General features: G+C 45.9%; 1 protein-coding gene across 1 annotated transcript in view; it reads left to right on the top strand.

Moving 5' to 3' along the window:
- The window catches only part of LOC135203186 (actin-like protein 6B), a 411151-nt gene that overhangs the window by 368645 nt on the left and 20770 nt on the right, over positions 1-21736 (top strand). Inside the window, 1 exon segment of the mRNA XM_064232898.1 lies at positions 1920-2093. Within this exon segment, the coding sequence (XP_064088968.1) occupies positions 1920-2093 (174 nt within the window).

Here is a 21736-nt window from a genome sequence, read left to right as displayed (position 1 = left end):
AAGCTCCACCTACCCTCCCCCCCCTTACACCGCCACCCCTGTCCTTCTTCCTTCCTTCGCCTTCCTTTTCTCTCTCTCTCTGTTGCCAATTGGTATGTTTTCACCCTCCAAACTACTGGATATAAGACTTACACAAAATGTGGAAATTGGTGAAATCAGCCTATGTATTGAAAGTATATCTACTTAAATATTAAAGCAAATTTTATCATTATTGCATTACTATGACAACTAGAATTCATGGAAACGGTTTATAATAATGCATCGGCGTATGTGTGAAGCTCCACTAATGTGGCAACGATGATTTTGCCATTCTTAGCATGCAACATTAAAGGTTACATTTATTTCTGGCATACAGTTATTTAAAAAAATCAAAATACTAATAAAGTGCTAGCAAAAAAAAAAAAAAAAAACATAATCTACATCCGTAGTCTGCTCCGCTTTGGTTTTCGGCAGCCAGATGTACGACAAGGTTAGAAACATTGGATTGTATCTACTTAAGAAATATCTGTAATTTTTCGGGGTAATTTGGTTGCAAAAAAGGGGTAATAGTACAATGTGTTACCTAACCTTAACCAACCTAACCTAACCTAGGACACAGACCATGACGGAATACAGACTGTAATTTACTAAAACAGAAAATTGAGAAAGCCTCATAAAATGATTAAACGCAAATAGACACAGATGAATAATGGAAAGAGAAGGGAGAGAATTGTGTAACTTGAAATGTCTTAAATCGATAAAATGGAATACGTATGTAAATGTTCTAATAATTAGCTAAAATTTTAACAAAAAAATTGTTATGTGTGAGGAAAGTGTTCTAAATGATGAAATGGAAATAGCCAGAAGTGAATACTAATGGAAAGAGAAGGGAGTGACTCATGTACAAATCATGTATAAATCGTGTATGAAATATCCCCAAGCACCTTCCAATTTCATGTCACTGACAAAAAGGTATTGAAACGTCGTAAAACGGCCTTCTAGTTCCACCCCTTAGGCATTTTTCAGGGGTCTGACCTCATTTGTAACGTAAAATTGCAGGATATATAGGGGAAAATTATGAAGTGAGAACACGTCAGTGCACATTATTAACAAATGCTATGATAAACGGAAAATAAAAGCTTGAAATAATATAACATGATTTTAAAACAAATGAGGAAAAGGAATATATGTAACTTAATGTATGAATCTCCACAATTCTTCACTCGGTCCTATCGCAGTGTAGGTTTATATTGTAGCATGTTTGGTTAAATACATGTACCCCTCCAAAACCTCCATTATTTCTCTTACTTAACTTAGGAGTCGGTGTCTGAAACAAAAGCTCCCCTATAACATGGTGCATGTGTGGTAGCATTCGGCATCATAACAGTAGTAGTAATAGGTGGATTTTGCATGTGAAATGGCTGCATTATCGGTTTTTTATCACTTATTTCCGCTTGTATTTTGTGTTTCAAATGTCATAAATAAGAGGAAATAATAACCAAATAACACGGCAAAACCTTCCCCCAAGTGTTTTATCCCACCCATAACTGCGCTTTTCAATCAGTCTCCCTTACCGTAGGATAGAGTTGTATGGCATAATTCTCCCAAGTGATTTACCCCACCCAAAATCCCGCAGTCCCATCGGGTCCCCCTTACCACAGGATAGAGTTCAAAGGTAAATTCCAGGTTCATCACAGCCAGGTAAAAAGATATTAGATTGCATAAGTTGATTATGTATTCATGATAATTAATTTGAAAATATTCGTTGTTGAAAAAGTAACCAGATACAGTAAGGCTACATGTCAGCGTGGTTGTAGGAATGGAGGGAAGGCAGTTCTGTCTAGACAGCTTCATTAAGTTACAGTAGTTAGTCATATCATATTTTGTATGTAGCACAGTGTTTGTATACCTTACTGTATTATTATTATTATTATTTGCAGATGAAGTGGGGGCCCTTGTGTTTGATCCAGGGTACTCCTCACTTAGGGTTGGATATGCTGGTGAAGATTCTCCAAAATTTGACATTCCTTCTTGGGTTGGAATCAGTGAAAACCAGGAGACAAATGAGAAGAAATATTATGTTGATACAGTTGCCCTGCATGTACCTAGGAAAGGTAAGCATTATGAATGGTATTATAAGAATTGCTCTTTAATTTTTGTTTGCAATATTTTAGCAATTGCTGTTGGTGGTGGTGGTCTGTTGTTACTGTAATTGGAAATGTTCTTGTTCAGATTCTACCAATCATTGATTCTGAGAAAATCTAGTAAAAATATTCCATTTGTATTATTGCTTGTATGTTTTATGTTATTCTATTGAATTATTTGTCATTACAGTTTTTTTGCTTTGCTCTGCAATACCAGCAATTTGAATATTCATCTCGTTCCTTTTGTCTAAAAATTAATGTGACATTCAAATAATGTGTTTGTTCCGCACGGCATACAAACCTTCGGTCCTTTTACAATAGGAAGGTACTAGCGGCAGCTGGATAGGTCGTAAGCTTTCGAACAAGGGGTTCGGTAGTTAACTGCTTGTCCGACGGCGCGCGCGCGCGACTGGTAGGTAAACAAATCACTTTTGCTTTCGGCTGCTGGCGTGTGGACGTGTATCATCGCTCTCTGCCCGCTTCATCGTCGTTTGCTTTCGCATGATGTGTTTTTCTTTTTCTATGTATCTAGTGAAACTGAACTGTAAGTACAATCATTTCATTGAATTCAATTGTGAATTAAAGGATCTTGGCTTCACAACGCCCTCCGATTACCCGAGTGCCGGGACTGAAGGGCGTAATTGCGGGAATTCATTTTCCCAGAATGATCCTCGTATTGTGTATGCTCGGTGCCGAGGGCGGGAGCGCTCGCTCCGAGCGTATATTGGGTTGGAAATGTGTAGATGAAAATCGTAAGTAAGTGCTCTTTTCATTTATATTTTTTTGACCTGTATGCCCGTTGCCGAACGAATGCGCTCGGCACGGAAACTTATTCAGTATGAAAGTGGAATCGCAAGTACAGTATCTTTTTTCATTTTTCATATATTATTTTTTATTGTAGCAATACTCATTTTGGATCAGTTTCCGAGCTTACCCGGAGATTGATCCTTCCCCCTTTTATTTTGAATGAAGTGAAATCGCAAGTGCAGTTCTTTTTCATTTTCATTTTTTTTTATTGAGATTGCATTGTTGACTGGGATCAATGTTCCGCTATTCACGGGAATTGATCCTTCCCCTTTTTATTTGTATGAAGTGAAATCGCAAGCGCAGTAGTCTTTTCATTTTCATATATTTGTTGATTGCATCAATTCATTATGGATCAAGGTTTCCAGAAACCTTGATCCATAAAGGTAAGGAATGAACCTTTCACCCTTGCGCTCGGTACCGAGGGCGCAAATGCGCTCGATCCGAGCCCTTATTCATTGTGAAGTGAATCGTTTTGCAAGATGCATTTTCATTTTGTTCCTTATTATTGATTGCATCAATATTTGGTTCAAGTTCCGCTCAGTCAGGAATTGATCCTTATGCCTTGTATCGTGCCGATGGCACGATTGCTCTAGGGTCTTATTTTGTTGTTGCTACATGGGTACTGTGGCGGGGTGGGGAACGAGACCCCCCCCCGCTCAGTTCCCACAGATGGCTCTTCCCCTTGGGGGGGGGGCGGGGGGGGTGAGGTTATCGGCGTTCTTCTCCTCGCCCGATCCGTCGAGCGCGTAGGGCGCTCGGTGCCCGATGTACAATTGTATTGAGGGGTCTTCCACTCGTTCGGGAGGGATCAAACCCCCGCACGAGGGGATTTCCCCACAATTAATCGCTACTACTATTATTTCCGCAGGTGCTACTGCCACGAGCGTGGACCTTGGTGAGGTATGGGCGTCCTTCCAATTGCAGAGCGTGCTGGTGTCCAGGGCTGCGGTTCTATGTCTGGGCCTACTGCGGTCACCCATGGAGTGGTGACCAGCGCAACCAGGTGACGACTCCCTCCTCACCTGGTGTACTCGCCTACGTGGTATCAGTCTTGCCTACAGCCGCTGTGAAGTGCCGTTCGCCGTACCGAGAGGGGGGCGTGCCGCCGCCGCTCGTGGTTGCCGCGCTGCAGCGACCACACTTCCGCTGCCCTAGAACTCGCCCCTGGACCTGCCGCCGGTACCAGGATGTTGCGGCTGCTGCTCCACTTCCTGTGTTTCCGGTGCTGCCTGCCGTACCTGCCGATTCTGGGATGCAGTTGCTGCGCTGGCTGTCCCTGCCGTTGCTGCGCTGGCTGTTCCTGCCGTTGCTGCGCTGGCTGTCCCTACCGATGATGTGCTGCCGTGCCTGCTGTTCCTGAGGATGCCCATACCTGCTGATGTCGTCCCTGTTCGTGGTGGTACTACCCCAGACTTTGGTCTGTCTGTACAGGTGCGTCCGGGCCCTGTGCTTCGGCTACAGCAGCCCCGGCTCCGCCCTTGATAGCAGATCTTACGTCTGTCCTGAGGAAGCTGACGAAGAAGAGGAGGAAAGTTGTTCGGGTGGTCGTCGTCTTCATCTTCTTCATCGTCGTCGGCCGCCGCCTCTTCCCCTTCGACTTCTAAGGCTTTACAGCCGAGGATAAGAAGAAGGTCGCCTCCTCCCTCCTAAGAAGTCTTCCTCGGAGCTTCTCGGAACCCGTCTCACCTCGGCTGGGACGGAGGGTTCCTTCCGCTGGTCCTCCTGCTCCTTCGGGAGCGGGCCCCGTCTCTTCTTCCGCAAGGAAGAAGACTACGGGGGACCAGAGGAGGGGTACCGGCTAACACCGGTACTCCTCGCCTGGTGTCAGTGGTGCTGCCACTGCATCAGGGTTCCGTCTCGGCCTCTCGTTCGCACGGTAGGTACCGAGTGTACGGTCGCCTACCAGCGACCGTGCAGCCAGGAACCAGACCTCTGAGTCCGCTCAGCGTCAGGTTCACGGCACGGGCGGCGGAAGACTGGTGACAGCCGCTCACGTGCGACTCTCACCAGACCAGCTCTCGCTCTCTCGCGCGAACAGCTGGCTACCCGGGACGTGACGGTCCATGACCGGCCACGGGCTGAGGCTGGGAAGAGGTCCTCCCGTTCGCCGGTGCCAGCCACGGCTGGAACCAGCGACGTGACGTGCCGTGAGGACAAGCACCGGTCTCACTGTGACAGTGGAGCCTGCAGGTCGCCTGACCGTCGCTCTCACAGAGAGCGATCGGGTACGGCAACCAGCACCAGCTCTTCTGACACTCGAGATCGAGGCCGCTGTGCTCAGTCCAGCCGTTCTCCACAGCGAGACGGTTCGACCAGGCCTGCAGCTCGATCGCCACCGCGGGTTGACGATCGCCTGAAGCCCTCCAAGCCTGCTGGTTCTGCCAGCGAGCAACGAGGGAGCGTCAGGTCTGCCTCTCCCGTACCTTCAACCACCTCGGGTTACACCGGGAGGAGCGAGGTATTGAGGAGTGATCGTGAGGGGTGCGCCCCTCATGATCCACCACAACGCCCTACGTGCCAGGCACGGTTCTTGGACGGCCAGGGCGTATGCGCAAGTGGATGGGGAAGACCGAGAGGCTGTCGCTGTTCCCCCTTCTTAGGAGGAAGGTTCTCGGAATATGCTCTTGTTCGAAGGGCTTAACGGTCCCACTCTGCAAGATGCGTGACCTTTCCGAGATCCAGAGGAACTTTGCCGAGGTTACGGCGCTGATTCGTCAGCACAATGACCTCGGGAAGGATCGCCGCTCCCACCAGCAGAGCCACGTCTCGGCTCGAGTCGTTTTGGGGCCCGAGAGGGAACCCAAATCGACGGTGGGTCGGCCGCGATCGGAGCTTGCCGACTGTGTTGAACCAGGTAGTCTCTCGTCTCCGGACAAGAAGGCTCTCTCAGTTCTGGACGGTCGAACAAGCTACTTCACCTCCTCTACTGCGACAGAGGCGTTTATAACGTGTCTTCGGACACCGTATTTAAATACCCCTTCGGTCCTCCTGAGGTTTTCGACCTCGACGAGGACGGAAATGAGTCGGAGCGGTATCGGCTCTGCTACTGTCAGGTGTCGATCAGCCCCACCCAGACGACGTTCACAGTGGCGGCAGACACTTACCTACAGTATGAGTTCGTAACCCTCCTCGGGAAAACGTTTTCTCCTGACGATACGTTTTTCCCAGGCTCTGAGAGGGCCATCGCCGTAAGGCGATGGCTGCTCCTTTTCTTCTCCAACTGCTAGATCCGCTGGGAAGGCGAGCCAGTATCCAATTCCTCCCCCATTCCCTCTCTCCTTACGGCTACGAGGGAAAGGGGAGGGATCCTACAGAGATTTCTCTGTAAGATCCCACGTTAGGGGCTGCGCTACCGGGGGCACCTTCGGGTCCTACCCCTGACGTAAGCCCCGGTCATTGAGGAGGGATCCTGCCCCTTTCTCGATTTCTACGGGAATCGAGAGGACCACCAGCCGATATCGTCTGACGAATTCGGTGGGGGGTTTCGCAGAGTGCTTAGAATTCTACGGAATTTCTAGCGCACTCAGAGTGTTCGAGTTTTTACGATCTCCAACACTCAGGCGAGACCACGGTCCAAAGTGAGCGAGAATCCCCGATAATTGTTACACGATAATCGGGAACCTCGCTTATGCTCGAATTCCTGTAATTTCTAGCATTTGGAAGAAGACCGCTGCTGAAAGAAGAGTATCTCACAGTAGGCGCTTAACCTGGAATAGAGAAGAACACGGACGGGAACTTCCAGTTTGGCTGAACTATCGTCTTCGGTATTCTGTTCACCATTGAAGCTTTCCTTTAGGAAAGACTTCTCCTTCACGTCTCTTGAATAAGAGAACGAAGGCGTTCGATCTCCAATCCTTATTCTCATTCCTCGAGGGGAAAAAGAATTTAGGATGGAGGTCGTGGTACAGCAACCTCAACAAATATACTACGTTTATATTGTACCCTCGCGAACAGGATTCTTTAACAGTTGAATTGTCCGTGGGGTAGGCGCATACCGTAGTTAACTCTACGGTTTGTGACCGAGACGAATTGTATCTTAATTGAACTGCAACTCGGGGTTGCCTGCAACCTCCCAGCAGTTATCAGTTTCGATTTTAGATACTTGGTATTGTCATGACAACACCAAATCAGCTTTTGTATTTACCGAAACCTCGTTTCGGTTAAATATAATTGCTCGAGCGTATTCTTTATGCTCGATGGGTTCTAGCCGAACGCATTCCTTCGTGGAATAATGGATTACCTGGCAACTCAGGATGACGAGTCACCGAGAGCTACTGCGTATTGAACTGCCTGATAGCGGCTCAGTATCAGCTAGGTCTCTGAGATGCACGGTCGGTTACGTCTCTCTCTCCCCTGGTTGGATTGACTACCGAACCGTATCTCTGCCCAACAATCATGGACTTAGGTCTCTGATTAACGGGGATTCTCGCAATAATGAAGGACATCTACTGCTGTGACGCTCGATTTCATCGCCTTCGACATTGCGAGAATTTTCAACAGAGATATCTCTTGGACTCTGTCATCTTTCTTTTTGTTTACCGCACGGTAACAGAAGTCTGTACTAGGTCAACCGCTGCATCGCACTGCGATAATGCGAATGATTTTTGCAGACATCTGAGTTTGTTCTTCAAAATTATCTCGTATTCGTAGGTGTTGCAATTTTCATTGCTCGCCCCGAATTAACAGATATGTCAGAAGACATCGCCTACTCTCCGACCTGACAGCTCTACTTCCAAATGTTCAGCCCATTGAAGAAGCAGTTCTTCAGGCAGTAGTTCCCTGTCTTCATTACTGGAAGCGCTCCGCTTTTATTGCAACTACGGTCCTCACCGGACAGCAATCAATAGCGGTTAGCGTTCTCAGTCTTTGTAGCACAGGTTCAGAATCTTGAGAATCCTCTCTCGGTTCAGCTGTGAAAGCGTAGGTTGCATTTTCTGTGTACACCTTCGTCTTCAACGTCACATAGTGTGTTTCTCCTTTAAACCCGAGAATCAACTATACTATGAGATATCTTGCCATCAAGGACCGCGGTCTCTAGAAGGCAATTGACTTTCGCCTGTTGGGCACATGCCTTAAGAGAGTCATCACCTTGCCTTCTGGCATCGGTGACGAACAAATTATTTGTTTAGTCTCTTGGCATAACCCTGTTAAGGCGAAGGTCACTGGAACTTGCCTCTGGGTGCTTGGACAACTTGCCCCCCTCCTACCGAACGCAGTCAGTAGGCAGCTGTCAGAGCGCCCAAGTCTGTTACGAACTTCGCTGTGGACTTAGTTCGGTTGTTCCATAACAATCTTTTCTTCGTCCTAAACGGCTTCTTGTCACAGTACCCACATACCATCGACACCCCAACATTGAGTGTCGGTGTCCTATCCCCACTTACCCCGAGAACAACAACTTCGCTGCAGACGGATAGACCAGTATGGGTACAGGACATCACCGAAGTCGAGAAGAGGGATAGGTCATTCGAATTCCCTTCTTTTTCCTCTGAGGTAATTGCATGACTTTGCCTGCGAAGTCAAGCATCCCAGGGGATGGGGATTCGTGACGCTCGATTTCGTACCGAATTCGTAGCGAAGACTCTGAACCCTTCTTGGTTCCTGACGATCGGTTAGAGTCCTTCACAGTCCCCTCCCTAATGGACTTCACCGCCTTCGATGCGAAGGAGATGCTGCTTTGTCCTGTGGAAAGCGCGATCCGCGCTTTCTTGTGAGAAACTCGACATCACAGGCGGAGTGTTGAAGACTCTTCGTCAGCACCAAGATGACCTAGAAGTACACTCCTCGAGTTACACAAGAACTTCTCCGTGGCGCAGGCTGAAGGCAGGGGTCTGGTACAACCAGACCACTGGCACCTCCTTCTACCTTTTGGATATTGCCCACAGTCCTTGGATCGTTTTTTTCCTTAGGACCCGTGGTGGCTGCTCAACACGTTGTGTAGCTAACCCCCCAGACCCTAGCAGGCCTGAACAGCAATCGAGTCCTGGTGTGACTGTAAGAATAGATAAGTGAATGAGAGAGTGACTGGCTTCTCTTCCCTATCTTTTTCTACCCCTCTATACCTGTGGGTAGAGGATTACGGTCATCACCTTGCTGGATAAGGACGAGATGCCGTGATCTACTCGACAGAGCCCCATCCTATCCCTTTCACTAGGGATGGGAGCGAATATCCACCCACTTGCCTCCTACAAGGGGGGGGAAGAAAGTGGATGCCAACAAGAGACAAACCATAACGTTGTTGCCTCTTGCAAATAGGAACTTGTTCTTGTTTGCTGGTACGAAGAGATACGCTTGCCTCTCTCTTAGTACTTGGTCCAGAGGTCTGACCATTGATCCTGCGGTGCACACCCCGATCAATCGGACAGAGGCTTGGATCCCTCCCTCGCTCTTACGACCAGGGAGGCTTCCAAGGTTGGGCGAACACCAGTCTGTTCACAAAAGACTCAGATTCCACCCACCAGAAGTGAGTCTTCCTATTGTAAAAGGACCGAAGGTTTGTATGCCGTGTCGGAACAAATGACAATTTGTCCAAAATTGCATTTTTCCTAACTATACAAACCTGAGGTCCTTTTACACATAGCCCCACCTCATGCCACCCCCCTCACTCTGCAGTTTTTGTTTGCTTGGGGGCCAAAAGCAAAAGTGATTTGTTTACCTACCAGTCGCGCGCGCGCGCCTGTCGGACAAGCAGTTAACTACCGAACCCCTTGTTCGAAAGCTTTACGACCTATCCAGCTGCCGCTAGTACCTTCCTATTGTAAAGGGACCTCAGGTTTGTATAGTTAGGAAAAATGCAATTTTGGACAAATTGTCATTTTTAAAAGAAGGAAAACTATGATCCTTAACCAAAGAAGGCATTAGACCAATCTTTTAAAGGGACGAGCAGCAGACAAGTCCACTCTACAACCATATTAAGACCCTGGGAGAACCAGGCAGGCAACTTATGATGATTATTCTAGTATACCTGGTCCTCCTTCTCCCCAACCCATTCCTTTCTCAAAGACAATCAAGTCATGTTGTCAGTGAAAATCTGTGAAGCCGTGATTAGGGTTTGAATTGATGACCACTGCAGTAAGAAAATGAGGTTATAGCAAACCTCCACCACAACTCTAGAAAACAGATAGCAGTAATATTCCAATTGAAAGCAAAGGGAAGCTGCTTTTGGTCTAAACCTTTTTTCCTATGTAGATGAGCCGTGACTTGTTGATTTAAGTGAAATGCCATTGAACCTCTCACATCACATTTCCTGTTTAGTTACCTTGGACTGGTTGTAGCACATTAGATTTTATATAAGTAACTTAACAAGTAATTACATAGCTCTAGTTTGCACTAGATAATAGTTTACTAGTATGGCAGCTAAAATTTGAAATTTGCAGTTGTGATTCTTTTGTTTTGGTGTAGGTAACTAACCCTGCTCACTTTCGAGAAAGAGTGGAACAACTTGGCAAAAAGCTTCAATTTGTTTCTGCTGGCATATGGCAAAGGTTGTGAGCTTTCAGTTAATTTCAAAGTTTGTTTTCTTTACTGGTTGATGGTTTGAGACATTTGGCTTTACAATTGGTGAAGTGTTTTTGCTTTTTTGGTAACCTTTCGGCAATTAAGTTAGTGGTAGGTTTTTTTAGGAGACCGAATTTTGTTCACAATTTAACTTCTTTACAAGATTAGTACTTTTTTGATAGTTGATTTTAACGATGTCTGACGCAAGTCAATCTGGTACTTGTTAGTGCAGCAAATGCTGCAATATGAAGTTGACTTCAGCAAAGTATTATTTGCACTACATTTGCATAAATTGCAGTGGTCAAGTCTTTCTTTAGAGCTATTGTGTATTGAGTATGTAGACTGGGATCCATAACAGTGGAAAAACTGAAAGTCTCATCTATCTAAAGTAGAAAGGGACAGGAAGAGAAAGGCAACTGTTATGAGTGATAATAAGACTGCAGTTAGTCAGGAACCTGCTAGGTCTTTTAGTAATATTGGATGTGCTTATTGTATCTGTTCCTTTAGTGTCCCCAGTTTCTCAGTTCTCCCAGCTGTACACCTGAACGTTTACATGGCTCCCATGCTTCTGACCCCAACGGTATGTGCTCTGAATGTCTTCGTTCAGAAGACAAAATTCAGAAAGGAGATGAATTGCTCTATCCCATCATCCGTTGATCAAAGAGACTGGATGGTCTCAATAGACATGCAGAATATGTACTTACACGTTCCCATACATCCAGCCTCAAGGAAATACCCCAGATTCATTACCCAGAGCCAGGTCTTCCAGTTTCAAGCCCTATGCTTCAGTTTTGATGGCTCCTCCAGTATTCACTCAAGTTTTTCACCCCCTAGCAGGGTGTCTCCATCTCTTGGTCATCAACATCTCGCCTCTACTTGGATGATTGGTTCCTTTGCTCCCCAATGAACGGAACAATGCATAGAGGACCATTTGGAAACCCTTTCTTTTAAACCCAAGGATCTAGCTTTATTATCAATCTCCAAAAGTCCCAGCTGACTCCTCCTTATTTTGGGATGACGTTTAATTCACAAATTTTTCTGGCTTTTCTGCCCCCCAAGAAAGAGGAATTCTGTCTGTGGAGGGTAGACAAGTTCCTTTCCTTCAGACATGCCTAGCTAACAGATGGATGGGTCTCCTCGGGACTCTGGCCTCCATAGAGTAGTGTGTTTCCCTGGGGAGGCTCCACATATGCAGATGCTTCAGACTTAGTCTGGGGAGCTCTCCTGGGAGACAGGGAAGTCTCCAGGACATGGGCAGCGGAGCAGTTATTGGGGGGGGGGGGGGGGGGGGAGGGGGTTCAAGAAAGTTATTGGGGGGAGGGGGTTCAATTCTTGTTGGGGTGCTGTAAGCGAAAACCGCCAGTAACTGATACTCTGCGCTTATGGTGCAGATATCCGGTTAATAATTCGGCACTAATAACCTGTTAATTATGCCTCTGTTATGTATGTTATGATGCCATACCATAGAACCGGATCACCATTAACTGAGTCCTCCGATAACTGGGGGACTGCCTATACAAGCCTTTGCATTAGAGATGTTCAACAAGATGGGGGCAGTCCACTTGGACAATACCACAGCCCTGTCTTACATCAGCAATCAAGGGGAAACACAGTCTTTCTCCCTCTGCGAAGCAGTAAGGGAACTTCTCCTCTGGGCAAATCAGAATGAGACGAGAATGGCGACAGATTTGTCCAAGGCAGACTGAATGTCTTGCCAGACCAGCTGAGCAGACACAGTAAAATCATTCCACAGAATGGACTATAGATCTACTTGTCTGTTTAGACCTGTGGAGACTAGGGAAAGCCTCGACCTCTTTGTGACTTCCAGGAACCATTGTCTCCCTCTATTTTGTTCACCAGTTTCAGATCTAACAATGGTGACAGATGGCATGCTACAGGACTGGTCATACAAAGACCTATAGTAATGCCTTTTACTCTGTTGGTGAAATGATAAGAGAAGTCCTGAAAAAGTTCCAATAACACCAGAGTGCATCAATGAAGTTAATAGCCCCATTTTGGTCTCATAAGGTGTGGTTCCCAGATTTCCTGGGACTTCTGGTACACTTACCAAGGCTTTTACCACAAAAGCCCAATCTTCTCAGACCATCCCATTTCAGCGATTCCATCAAGGGTTGTCCACTAGCTGTGATAGGTTACAGAGTGTCAAGAAACTCCTTAGAATTAAGGGATTGCTGTAGAAGTAATTTTGCAATGTAGATGTCGGTCATCCAGTAACATCTACCAGAACAAGTGGTCTATCTTTCACATTAGAATGCCATCTCGTCTTCACAGACAACTATACCAGGAATAGTGGAATTTCTGTTATTTTCTGAGGGCCTGAAGAGGTTGATCCTCTTCCACTATATTAAAGACTACAGAGCCATGCTCAGTTCTGTTTTTCGGCATAAGGGCCTGGTCCTATCCTCAAACTAGGACCTTTCCGATCTTCTTAGATCATTTGAGGCTTGTAAGTAGAGGAATACAGAAGTAGTATCATGGAATTTAGACATGATCTTGAAATGGCTCTCCAGGTCTTAAGGGATCCTTACTAGACGACCCTCTTCCTAGTAGCCTTAGCAACTGCTAAGAGGTTCGGTGAAATACATGCAATTGACAGAAGGATCAGATTTGCTCAAGGCGATGCAGTCTGTTCCTATACCCTTGGATTTCGTGCAAAGAATGAGACTCCATCCAAACCCTGATTTCGTTCTTTTAGCATCAAGAATTTAATAGAAGTGGTAGGTTTGGAGGAATAAGAGAGAGCTCTGTTCCCTGTGAGGGCTTTCAATTATCATCTACACAGGGCTGAGAAGGTACAAGGAACTTCCAGTAGCCTATGGTGTTTGGTCAAAGATCTTCACAACCCCTTTGGAAGAATTTTTTTTTTTTTTCTTAAGGGACCTCATTTGTAAAGCTCATTCTCAGATTGGAGAGGAACTGTTTTTGACTCTTAAAATCAGAGATCACAAAATTAGAGCTGTAGATATGTCATTAGCTTTTAAGTACAACCTCCCTCTCTCTTCCATTCTCCAAGCGATGTATTGTAAGTGCAAGTCTGCATTTGCATCCCTTGCTTAAGGGAGGTGGAGACAGTTTTTAACAATTGCAGTACCTTAGGTCCTTTATCAGTGGCTAGCATGGTGTTGGGGGAGGAAGTGTAGAAAACATTCCTTCCATCCTTAATCTCTTCCCATTGACCAAGGGTGTTGAGTCTTAGGCTGATGGGTGATGGTGTTTTTAATTTTGTGGTGTAGGTAAGAACATTGTTGTCTGGTTGAATTTTTATGGGATTGCACCTGAGGCAGGGGCAAATTTTATGCTTTACTAGCGTTTGGAAATGTCCTTCGCTGTAAGGTCCCACTTATGGAGCAGGTGCTCCACAGATTAATGCATATTGCTACAGGTTAAGATGAGCCCACAGCCAGAGGCAGTAACTTCCTGCAGTAGCTCTCTTACCGGGCAAGGAAACAAGACTTGGATCAATGCCAGGAATTTTTCTATTCTCAAATTCATTACATTTACTAGTGTTTTGGGGGTACAATATGTCTATCTTTTCCACCTCCTTTCATTGTGGGAATCAGCTATGTAATTGGTAAATTACTTATATAAAAGTGACACTTTTATAATAAAGTTTTATACTATATACTTACAAGTAATTGGAGAATGTGAGCCCTCCCTCCTCCCCTTGCATGGACATAGGGGCACAAACAAATTAAAGCTCTTTGCTGAGTTGTTCCCATCCCAAAAGTGGTTGGGCTAGTGATCTACACCAAAACAGAAGAATTGCTACTGTGAATTTCAAATTTTAGCTGCTGTACTAATAGAAACTAGCTGTGTACATTTTACTTGACAAGTATATATAAACTTTATTTTATTATAAAAATGTCATTTTTTCATGTTAATTTATGGAATAAATACCTCCTGTTGCAGTGAGATTCCTTGTTAATATTTTTTTCTCGCATTGTGCAATATAGTATGCAGTGGTACCTCAACATATGAAATTAATCCATTCCGAGGCGGCCTTCGTAACCTGAGCTTTTCGTATCTTGAACTGCATTTTACATGTAAATTGCCTAATTCGTTCCAAGCCCTACAAAAACACCCCAGTAAATTTTATAATAAAGCTGAAATACAACAATTTGGACCATTCAGTACCTAACTCAATACGTAGTACTAATACTATGTACCTGTAAATAAAGTGTATTAGTGTACATGGTATACAAGAAATACTGTACGTACATACGTATGTATGTAGTAAAATGTGGAAGCTTACCTTTCGAGTGAGGCTTTCTCCGAAAGTGTCGACAGAGGAGGAGGACAAACAGCAGAAAATTTGTTTCGTAGTACGTCCATTTAACTTAACGAAACACATTAAAAATGTCAGGAAACAAACTAAACTTTACAAAACACATTAACAAAACTGTAACACTTTACAAAAAACTTGAAATTAATTTTTATTTTTATTATTTTTTTTTTTACATTTTTTTTTACTTTTTATATTTTACGTTTTTTTACAAAATTTCAATTTCATACAATCAACTTACCTGTCAGATATATACATAGCTAAGACTCCGTCGTCCCCGACAGAAATTCAAATTTCGCGCCATCGCTACAGGTAGGTCAGGTGATCTACCGGCCTGCCCTGGGTGGCAGGACTAGGAACCATCCCCGTTTTTCTATCATATTTTCTCTGTCGCCGGTGGTATCAACATTGTTGTTATTACCTCCTGACTTAGATTTTTTTTTTTTTTTTTTTCATTTTTCAACATTTGATCAACGTTTTTCGGCTTTTTGGTGACGTATTTGGATCGTGTTTTGGCATCGTACTGTGGACTGTTTTTGGAATAACTCTTTTGGATTTTTCTCAGTATGTCTGATTCTAATGTGAGTGTGAGAATGTGTGTGAATGTAGGCTGCAGGGTGAGGATACCGAAAGCTTCGGTTGATCCTCACACTGTATGCCGTAAATGATGGGGGGTTCAGTGTTCTGCTATTAACACTTGTAAGGAATGCGAGGGTTTTGAATGCAGAAGAATGGAAGACTTGACTTCTTATTTGAAGAAGTTAGAGAGGGATAGAGTTAGACGACTGAAAGGTGTGAATTCAAGGCCTATTGAGCCTTTCACGGATAATTCTAACCCTACTACTGTAGATTTCTCCTATAAATCTCATTCTCAGAGTGTCTTTTCGGATTCGGCATCGGAAATCGCCAATCTGAAAGCGACTATTCGAGACATGAAGTCCAAGATGGCGGATCGAAAGGTTAAGCGATGTGATAGTGAACATTTAGTGAAGTGAGTCCTATCAGTGTTGTGGAGGGGCGTGTTTTGATCGTCCCTGCGGCGCTCCCAGGCCTAGACCTCTTCCAAGCTCACATGCCAGAGGAGAAGGAAAGTCGAAAGCCTTAAGGAGGTTGTGGGGAATCCCCAACGGTCAGACGTCCTTCAGCTAGCTCTGCTTCATGGCAGCCAGCTCAAGGGCGTATAGAAAAAGCGTCCTTCGTGAGTGTTTCTCGTCCTCTCCCTCTCCCTCACCGTAAACGAGGGTGGAAGGAGTCGAACTTATCGAGACCGCTGAAGCGTCATATGAAGCAAGACATTGATTTCAAGCCAGAGCGCTTCTCGGATGACGCCCCGTCTGCTATTAAGAAGGCGAAGGTGGCGTCAGCGTCACCTGACGCTTATGAGGAAGTACCCCATCATGCTTCTTCCCGAGTGAGGACGAGAGGCGTCATGCACTAGACGTAGGAGAAGCGTCAAGAAAGAAATTATGGCGGTTCAGGAACAACTGTCATCTCTTGTGGGAGTTTTAGCGCCCCGTCGGAGGACGTGACGCTTCCAATTTAAGAAGTCTCGTCCTCTTCGCAAACTGCTCGAAGAACGGGGCTGACGAGAGTGTTGTAAGACAAGAGAATCGAAAGACGTCTTTTAGAAGTGAAGCGTCATTTCAAGCGGATCTTAGACGTGACGCTCCGTCCAAGATTGTGACGCCGAGTAGGAAGCCCTTAGAGAGCGAAGCGTCTTCCAGACGCGAAGCGTCATCAAGACGTCAACAAGATGACGTCATACATGACGCTCGGAGAGCGGGAAGCGTCATACAAGACGTCTTCTAAAGCGCAAGAGAAGCCGCAGGTTGTGACGCCTTCAAGTCGATCAAAACGGGAAAAAGGAAAGACTTTCATTCCCTAGCCCTCTCCGATCAGGAGTTTTGTCTCCTCCAGAAGAGGAAAGTTCTGAAAGGAGAACAGAAACTCAGAATTATCACGAGTTGGAGCAAAACTCGGATGATGACGATCATGAAGAGAGGGCTTGTCCAACTATAAGGTGTGACTACCCTGCTTCTGGAGGAATACGGAGACGAGTTGACTCCGGCTGCTCTCCTCCTTCTTCCGCGCTCGCTCTTTTCGAGTGCGAAGGCGAAGAAGCCTTCGTCTTTTCTGAAGATGAAGCCCACCATCTCGATGAAGCGGGCTTTACACGCCTTAGACTCCTGGATGAAGTCGAAGAAAGACTTAGTCAGGACAGTATTTTGCATGCCTCCAGCAAGGTTAGCTGGGAAAAGAGGCATATGGTACAAGACGGGGAGATATGGGGATCGCTCTCCCTTCTACTACAGAGGCAGACTTTTCGACGTTAGTTGACGCTTCAGGCGTCCAAGTCTTAATTCTGCTCGTATTACATGGAGTATTTCAGAACTGGATCATCTCCTCAAGGGACTTTTCCATGTATTGGAAGTCTTCAACTTCTTAGATTGGTCCTTGGGGTGATGTCCAAGAAAGCTCACGATTCACAGGGAATCGAACCTGAAGCCCTGTTATGCATTTTGTTCTTGCATCGACAAAGCAGTAACAGGATGGATCCTTTGGAAGTCTCTTCATTATTTGGAGCAAGTCTTTTGAAGAAAAGGACGGTGTATGGCGCCTTCTTAACAAAGGCAGTCTCGCATGCTCAGAGGGCAGCTCTACTGTATGCACCTCTGTCTGACCTATTTGTTCCCTCTAAGTTAGTGAAGGACGTGGCTCACTCTTTAAATGAGAAGGCGACGCAGGATCTTCTGAACGCAGTCAGCTAGGAAGAAGAAACCTGCTTAGTTTCTGACAAGAAAGAACCTAGCACTTCTATGCAGCCCTTTCGAGGTGGTCCGATCTCCAGACCTCCCGCAAGAAGGAAGGCTCCAGAGAAGAGAGGTAGGTTCCCGCCTTTCGTCCCTTTAAAACAGGGGAAAAATGAAAACATTTCTCCTCCAAGCACCAGTAGGTTTGCCAGGCTCTGGGATTCCGTGGAGGCCTGGACACTGATAGACGCAGATCGTCTTCACTGAATATCATAAGGAAGGGATTCGTATCCTTTCTGAATACTCCGCCCCTAACGTCAATACAGGAACTATCAGCCAAGTACAAGGACCCTGTGCTGAGGGATACTCTTCGATCGATGGTGGAACAAATGTGGGACAAATAGTGCAATAGAACTAGTACTGGATCAAAACTCCCCGGGGTTTTACAATCGCCTTTTTCTAGGTGGCGAAAGCCTCGGGAGGCTGGAGACCAGTACTAGACGTCAGCGCTCTGAACAAACTTTGTTCAGAAGGAGAAGTTCTCCATGGAGACTTCTGCTTCAGTCCTAGCGTCATTACGACAAGGAGATTGGATGGTGTCTCTAGATCTCCAAGACGCCTACTTTCACGTCCCGATCCACCCTTCGTCGAAGAAGTACCCTCCGTTTCATGACGGGGGGAGGATCTTTCAGTTCAGAGCCTTGTGTTTCGGCCTGTCCACAGCTCCTCAGGCTCACAAGCCTGATGAGGAATGTGGCGAGATTTCTTCATCTCAAAGGAGTGAATGTCTCTATGTACCTAGACGACTGGCTCATCAGGGCCAGATCGGAGAGACAGTGCTTGGAGGACCTAAAGTTAACTCTGGATTTGACCAAGGCGTTGGGATTACTTGTGAACCTCGAGAAGTCTCAACTGACCCCCAGACAAGACCTAGTCTATCTGGGGATTCGGATGGATTCTCGGGGTTTTCGAGTTTTTCCTTCGCAAGAGAGAACCGCAAAAGGTTTGAGGATAATCTCTCTCTTCTAGAGAAACAACAAACGTCAGCGAGGGAATGGTTGAGCTTCTGGGGACGCTTTCCTCGCTGGAACAGTTCTTCCCACTAGGAAGACTTCATATCCGTCCACTTCAATTCTTCCTCAAGAAGTCTTGGAGCTGGAAAACCGGACAACTGTCGGACGTTTTTCCCATTCCAGTGGAGATAAAGGCACACCTACAGTGGTGGTTGCTACCTCTGGAAGAGAACAAAGGGATCTCTCTAAGAACACAGAACCCAGACCTAGTGTTGTTCTCCGACGCGTCGGGACGTTGGGTTCGGGGAGCGACATTAGGCTCAGAGGAAGTGTCAGGCACCTGGGAACCAGCACAGGTGTCCTGGCACATAAACTGCAAAGAGCTCTTCGCCGTACACCTGGCCTTGAAGAGCCTAGAACCTCTGGTGAGAGACAAGGTAGTGCAAGTAAACGTGGACAACACCACCGCACTTGCCTACATTCGGAAAAACAGGGAGGAAACACATCCTCGTTCCTTTACGAACTCACGAGGGATCTATTACTTTGGACGTCTCACAGGAACATCTCCCTGCTGACAAGGTTCGTACAGGGAGTAAGGAATGTGAGGGCGGACAGGCTCAGCAGGAGGAACCAGGTCCTTCATACAGAATGGACTCTGCACGAGGAAGTGTGCTCGATCTCTCTCTGTGTGGGAACTCCTCATGTGGATCTCTTCGCAACATACATTTCAAAAAGGCTCCCAGTGTTTTGCTCGGTCGTGGAAGATCCAAGAGCGATTATGGTAGACGCCTTCCTGCTAAACTGGTCTCGAGTGGACGTTTACGCTTTTCCCCCATTCAAAATCCTGGGGTTAGTAATGAAAAAGTTTGTGGCGTCAAAAGAGACGAGGATGACATTAATAGCCCCCTTTTGGCCGGCCAGGAATGGTTCACGGAGGTGGTAGAGTGGATCGTAGACTTTCCAAGATCCCTACCAGGAAGGACGGATCTTCTCAAACAACCACACTTCAAGAGGTACCATCAAAAACCTCCCCCCGCTCTCGCTCTGACTGCCTTTCGACTATCGAAAGACTTGTCAGAGCGAGAGGCTTTTCTCGCGAAGTGGCAAGCGCGATCGCGAGAGCTCGCAGAACCTCCACTACGAAAGTATACCAGTCGAAGTGGGAGGTCTTTAGAAGGTGGTGTAGAGCCAAGAAGTTGTCCTCCTCCCTACCCTCTATAGCGGAAATTGCTGATTTCTTGCTATTCCTGAGAGTAAAATCTCATCTAGCCGTATCCACAATAAAGGGATACAGAAGTATGCTCTCGGCTGTATTCAGGAACAGAGGGTTAGATCTGGCAAATAACAAAGATCTCCACGATCTCATAAGATCTTTTGAGACTTCAAAGTCTAAGGAACCAGTACCTCCGAACTGGAACTTGGACGTAGTCCTCAAATATCTGTCTTCGGATAGATTCGAGCCTCCGCATCGGGCATCATTTAGGGACATAACTAGAAAATGCCTATTCCTTTTATCATTAGCGACAGCAAAAAAGGATTAGTGAGTTACAAGCTCTGCAGGATAAAGTAGGATTCAAGGGAGACTCGGCTATTTGCTCGTTTAAGACCTTGTTTTTAGCGAAAAACGAGAATCCCACGAATCCCTGGCCTAGGTCATTCGAAGTCAAAGGAATGTCGAGTCTCGTAGGCAGAGAAGCAGAGAGGTCTCTATGCCCTGTTAGAACTCTGAAGTTCTATCTTCAGAGGAAGCGTCAGTTGGGAGGCTCTAGACAAGGTCTTTGGTGCGCGGTAAAAGACCCCACAAGACTAATGTCCAAGAATGCTCTAGCGTTCTTTGTAAGAAACGTCATTACGGACGCTCATAAGGTCTGTCCTGACGAACAATTGCAAACTACTGAAGAGTAAAAGCTCATGAAGTAAGAGCGGGTTTGCGACGTCTCTCGCGTTTTATAAGAATATGTCGCTTAAAAACATTATAGATACGACATTTTGGAGATGCAACTCAGTATTTGCATCTCATTACTTGAAAAGACGTGCGTGTGACGTATGAGAAGTGCTTTTCTCTAGGTCCTATCGTATCGGCAGATACGGTTCTGGGTACGGGAGCTGACACCAATCCTTAAATGTATATACTTTTCTTCTTTTTGGATATGATCGAATCTCTTCGAACAATGGAGGATTCAGGCTCGCACGGGCGGCCGTCTATGTTGTTCATAAGAGAATTCTCGTCATATCCAATTAGTTGAGTATAATTTTTTTTTTGAAAAATTATGTATGTGTGCGTAGTGGTTTTTGAGTTACGGTTGTTGTGACGAGTTCGGGGATAACTCGTAACAATCCTTAGTTCTAACACATGGTTAGGATCAGGTGGTCGGGATTGGTTGTGTGCTCCTTCATAAGGTGTATTGTCATATAAGTGGATCAGCACCCATTGACAAAGTCCTTTTAGGCTCTGCTGAGTAAGTGGGTAAGACCCCATCGGCAGACCCACAAGAACTCTTGGCCATAGATCACATATCTCGCTAAAGTTTCTTGAGGTGATGCAGACTACTGGGCAAACACCCACCAAGTCTACCAACCTATCAGGTAGGAACCAAGGTTTTATTTATACCTACAACATATGTTGTTTACCTGTCTATTCCATATAGTAGCTGTCTCTTACCCTCCACCGAAGGGTGCCAATCAGCTATGTATATATCTGACAGGTAAGTTGATTGTATGAAAATGATATTGTTATGTTACAATAAAGTTTCATACATACTTACCTGGCAGATATATACAATTAAAGGCCCACCCAGCCTCCCCGCAGGAGACAGGTGGAAGAGAGAAAATATGATAGAAAACGGGGATGGTTCCTAGTCCTGCCACCCAGGGCAGGCCGGTAGATCACCTGACCTACCTGTAGCGAGTGGCGCGAAATTTGAATTTCTGTCGGGGACCGACGGAGTCTTAGCTATGTATATATCTGCCAGGTAAGTATGTATGAAACTTTATTGTAACATAACAATATCATTTTCATCACCACCGAATGGATGCCAGTCCGTTTACGGAATTTATCAAACCACCCCTGAGAAGCCTTGAAGTCTGGGGTTGCCGTCGATGTCCCTTCTCCTCCGTTGTCTTCGGCCTGGGCAATCAAATCACCGAAAATAGCGCTGCCCTTCTGGCAGATTGCTGTTTCGGTTATCGTATCGCCAGCGATTTCTTTGTCTTTTATCCATAGAAGAAACAGCCTCTCCATCATCA

This window comes from Macrobrachium nipponense, chromosome 33, assembly GCF_015104395.2.
Source record: "Macrobrachium nipponense isolate FS-2020 chromosome 33, ASM1510439v2, whole genome shotgun sequence".
Classification (NCBI taxonomy): domain Eukaryota; kingdom Metazoa; phylum Arthropoda; class Malacostraca; order Decapoda; family Palaemonidae; genus Macrobrachium; species Macrobrachium nipponense.
Note: the sequence above shows the minus strand (reverse complement) of the source record. Positions and strands in the feature narration are given on the sequence as shown.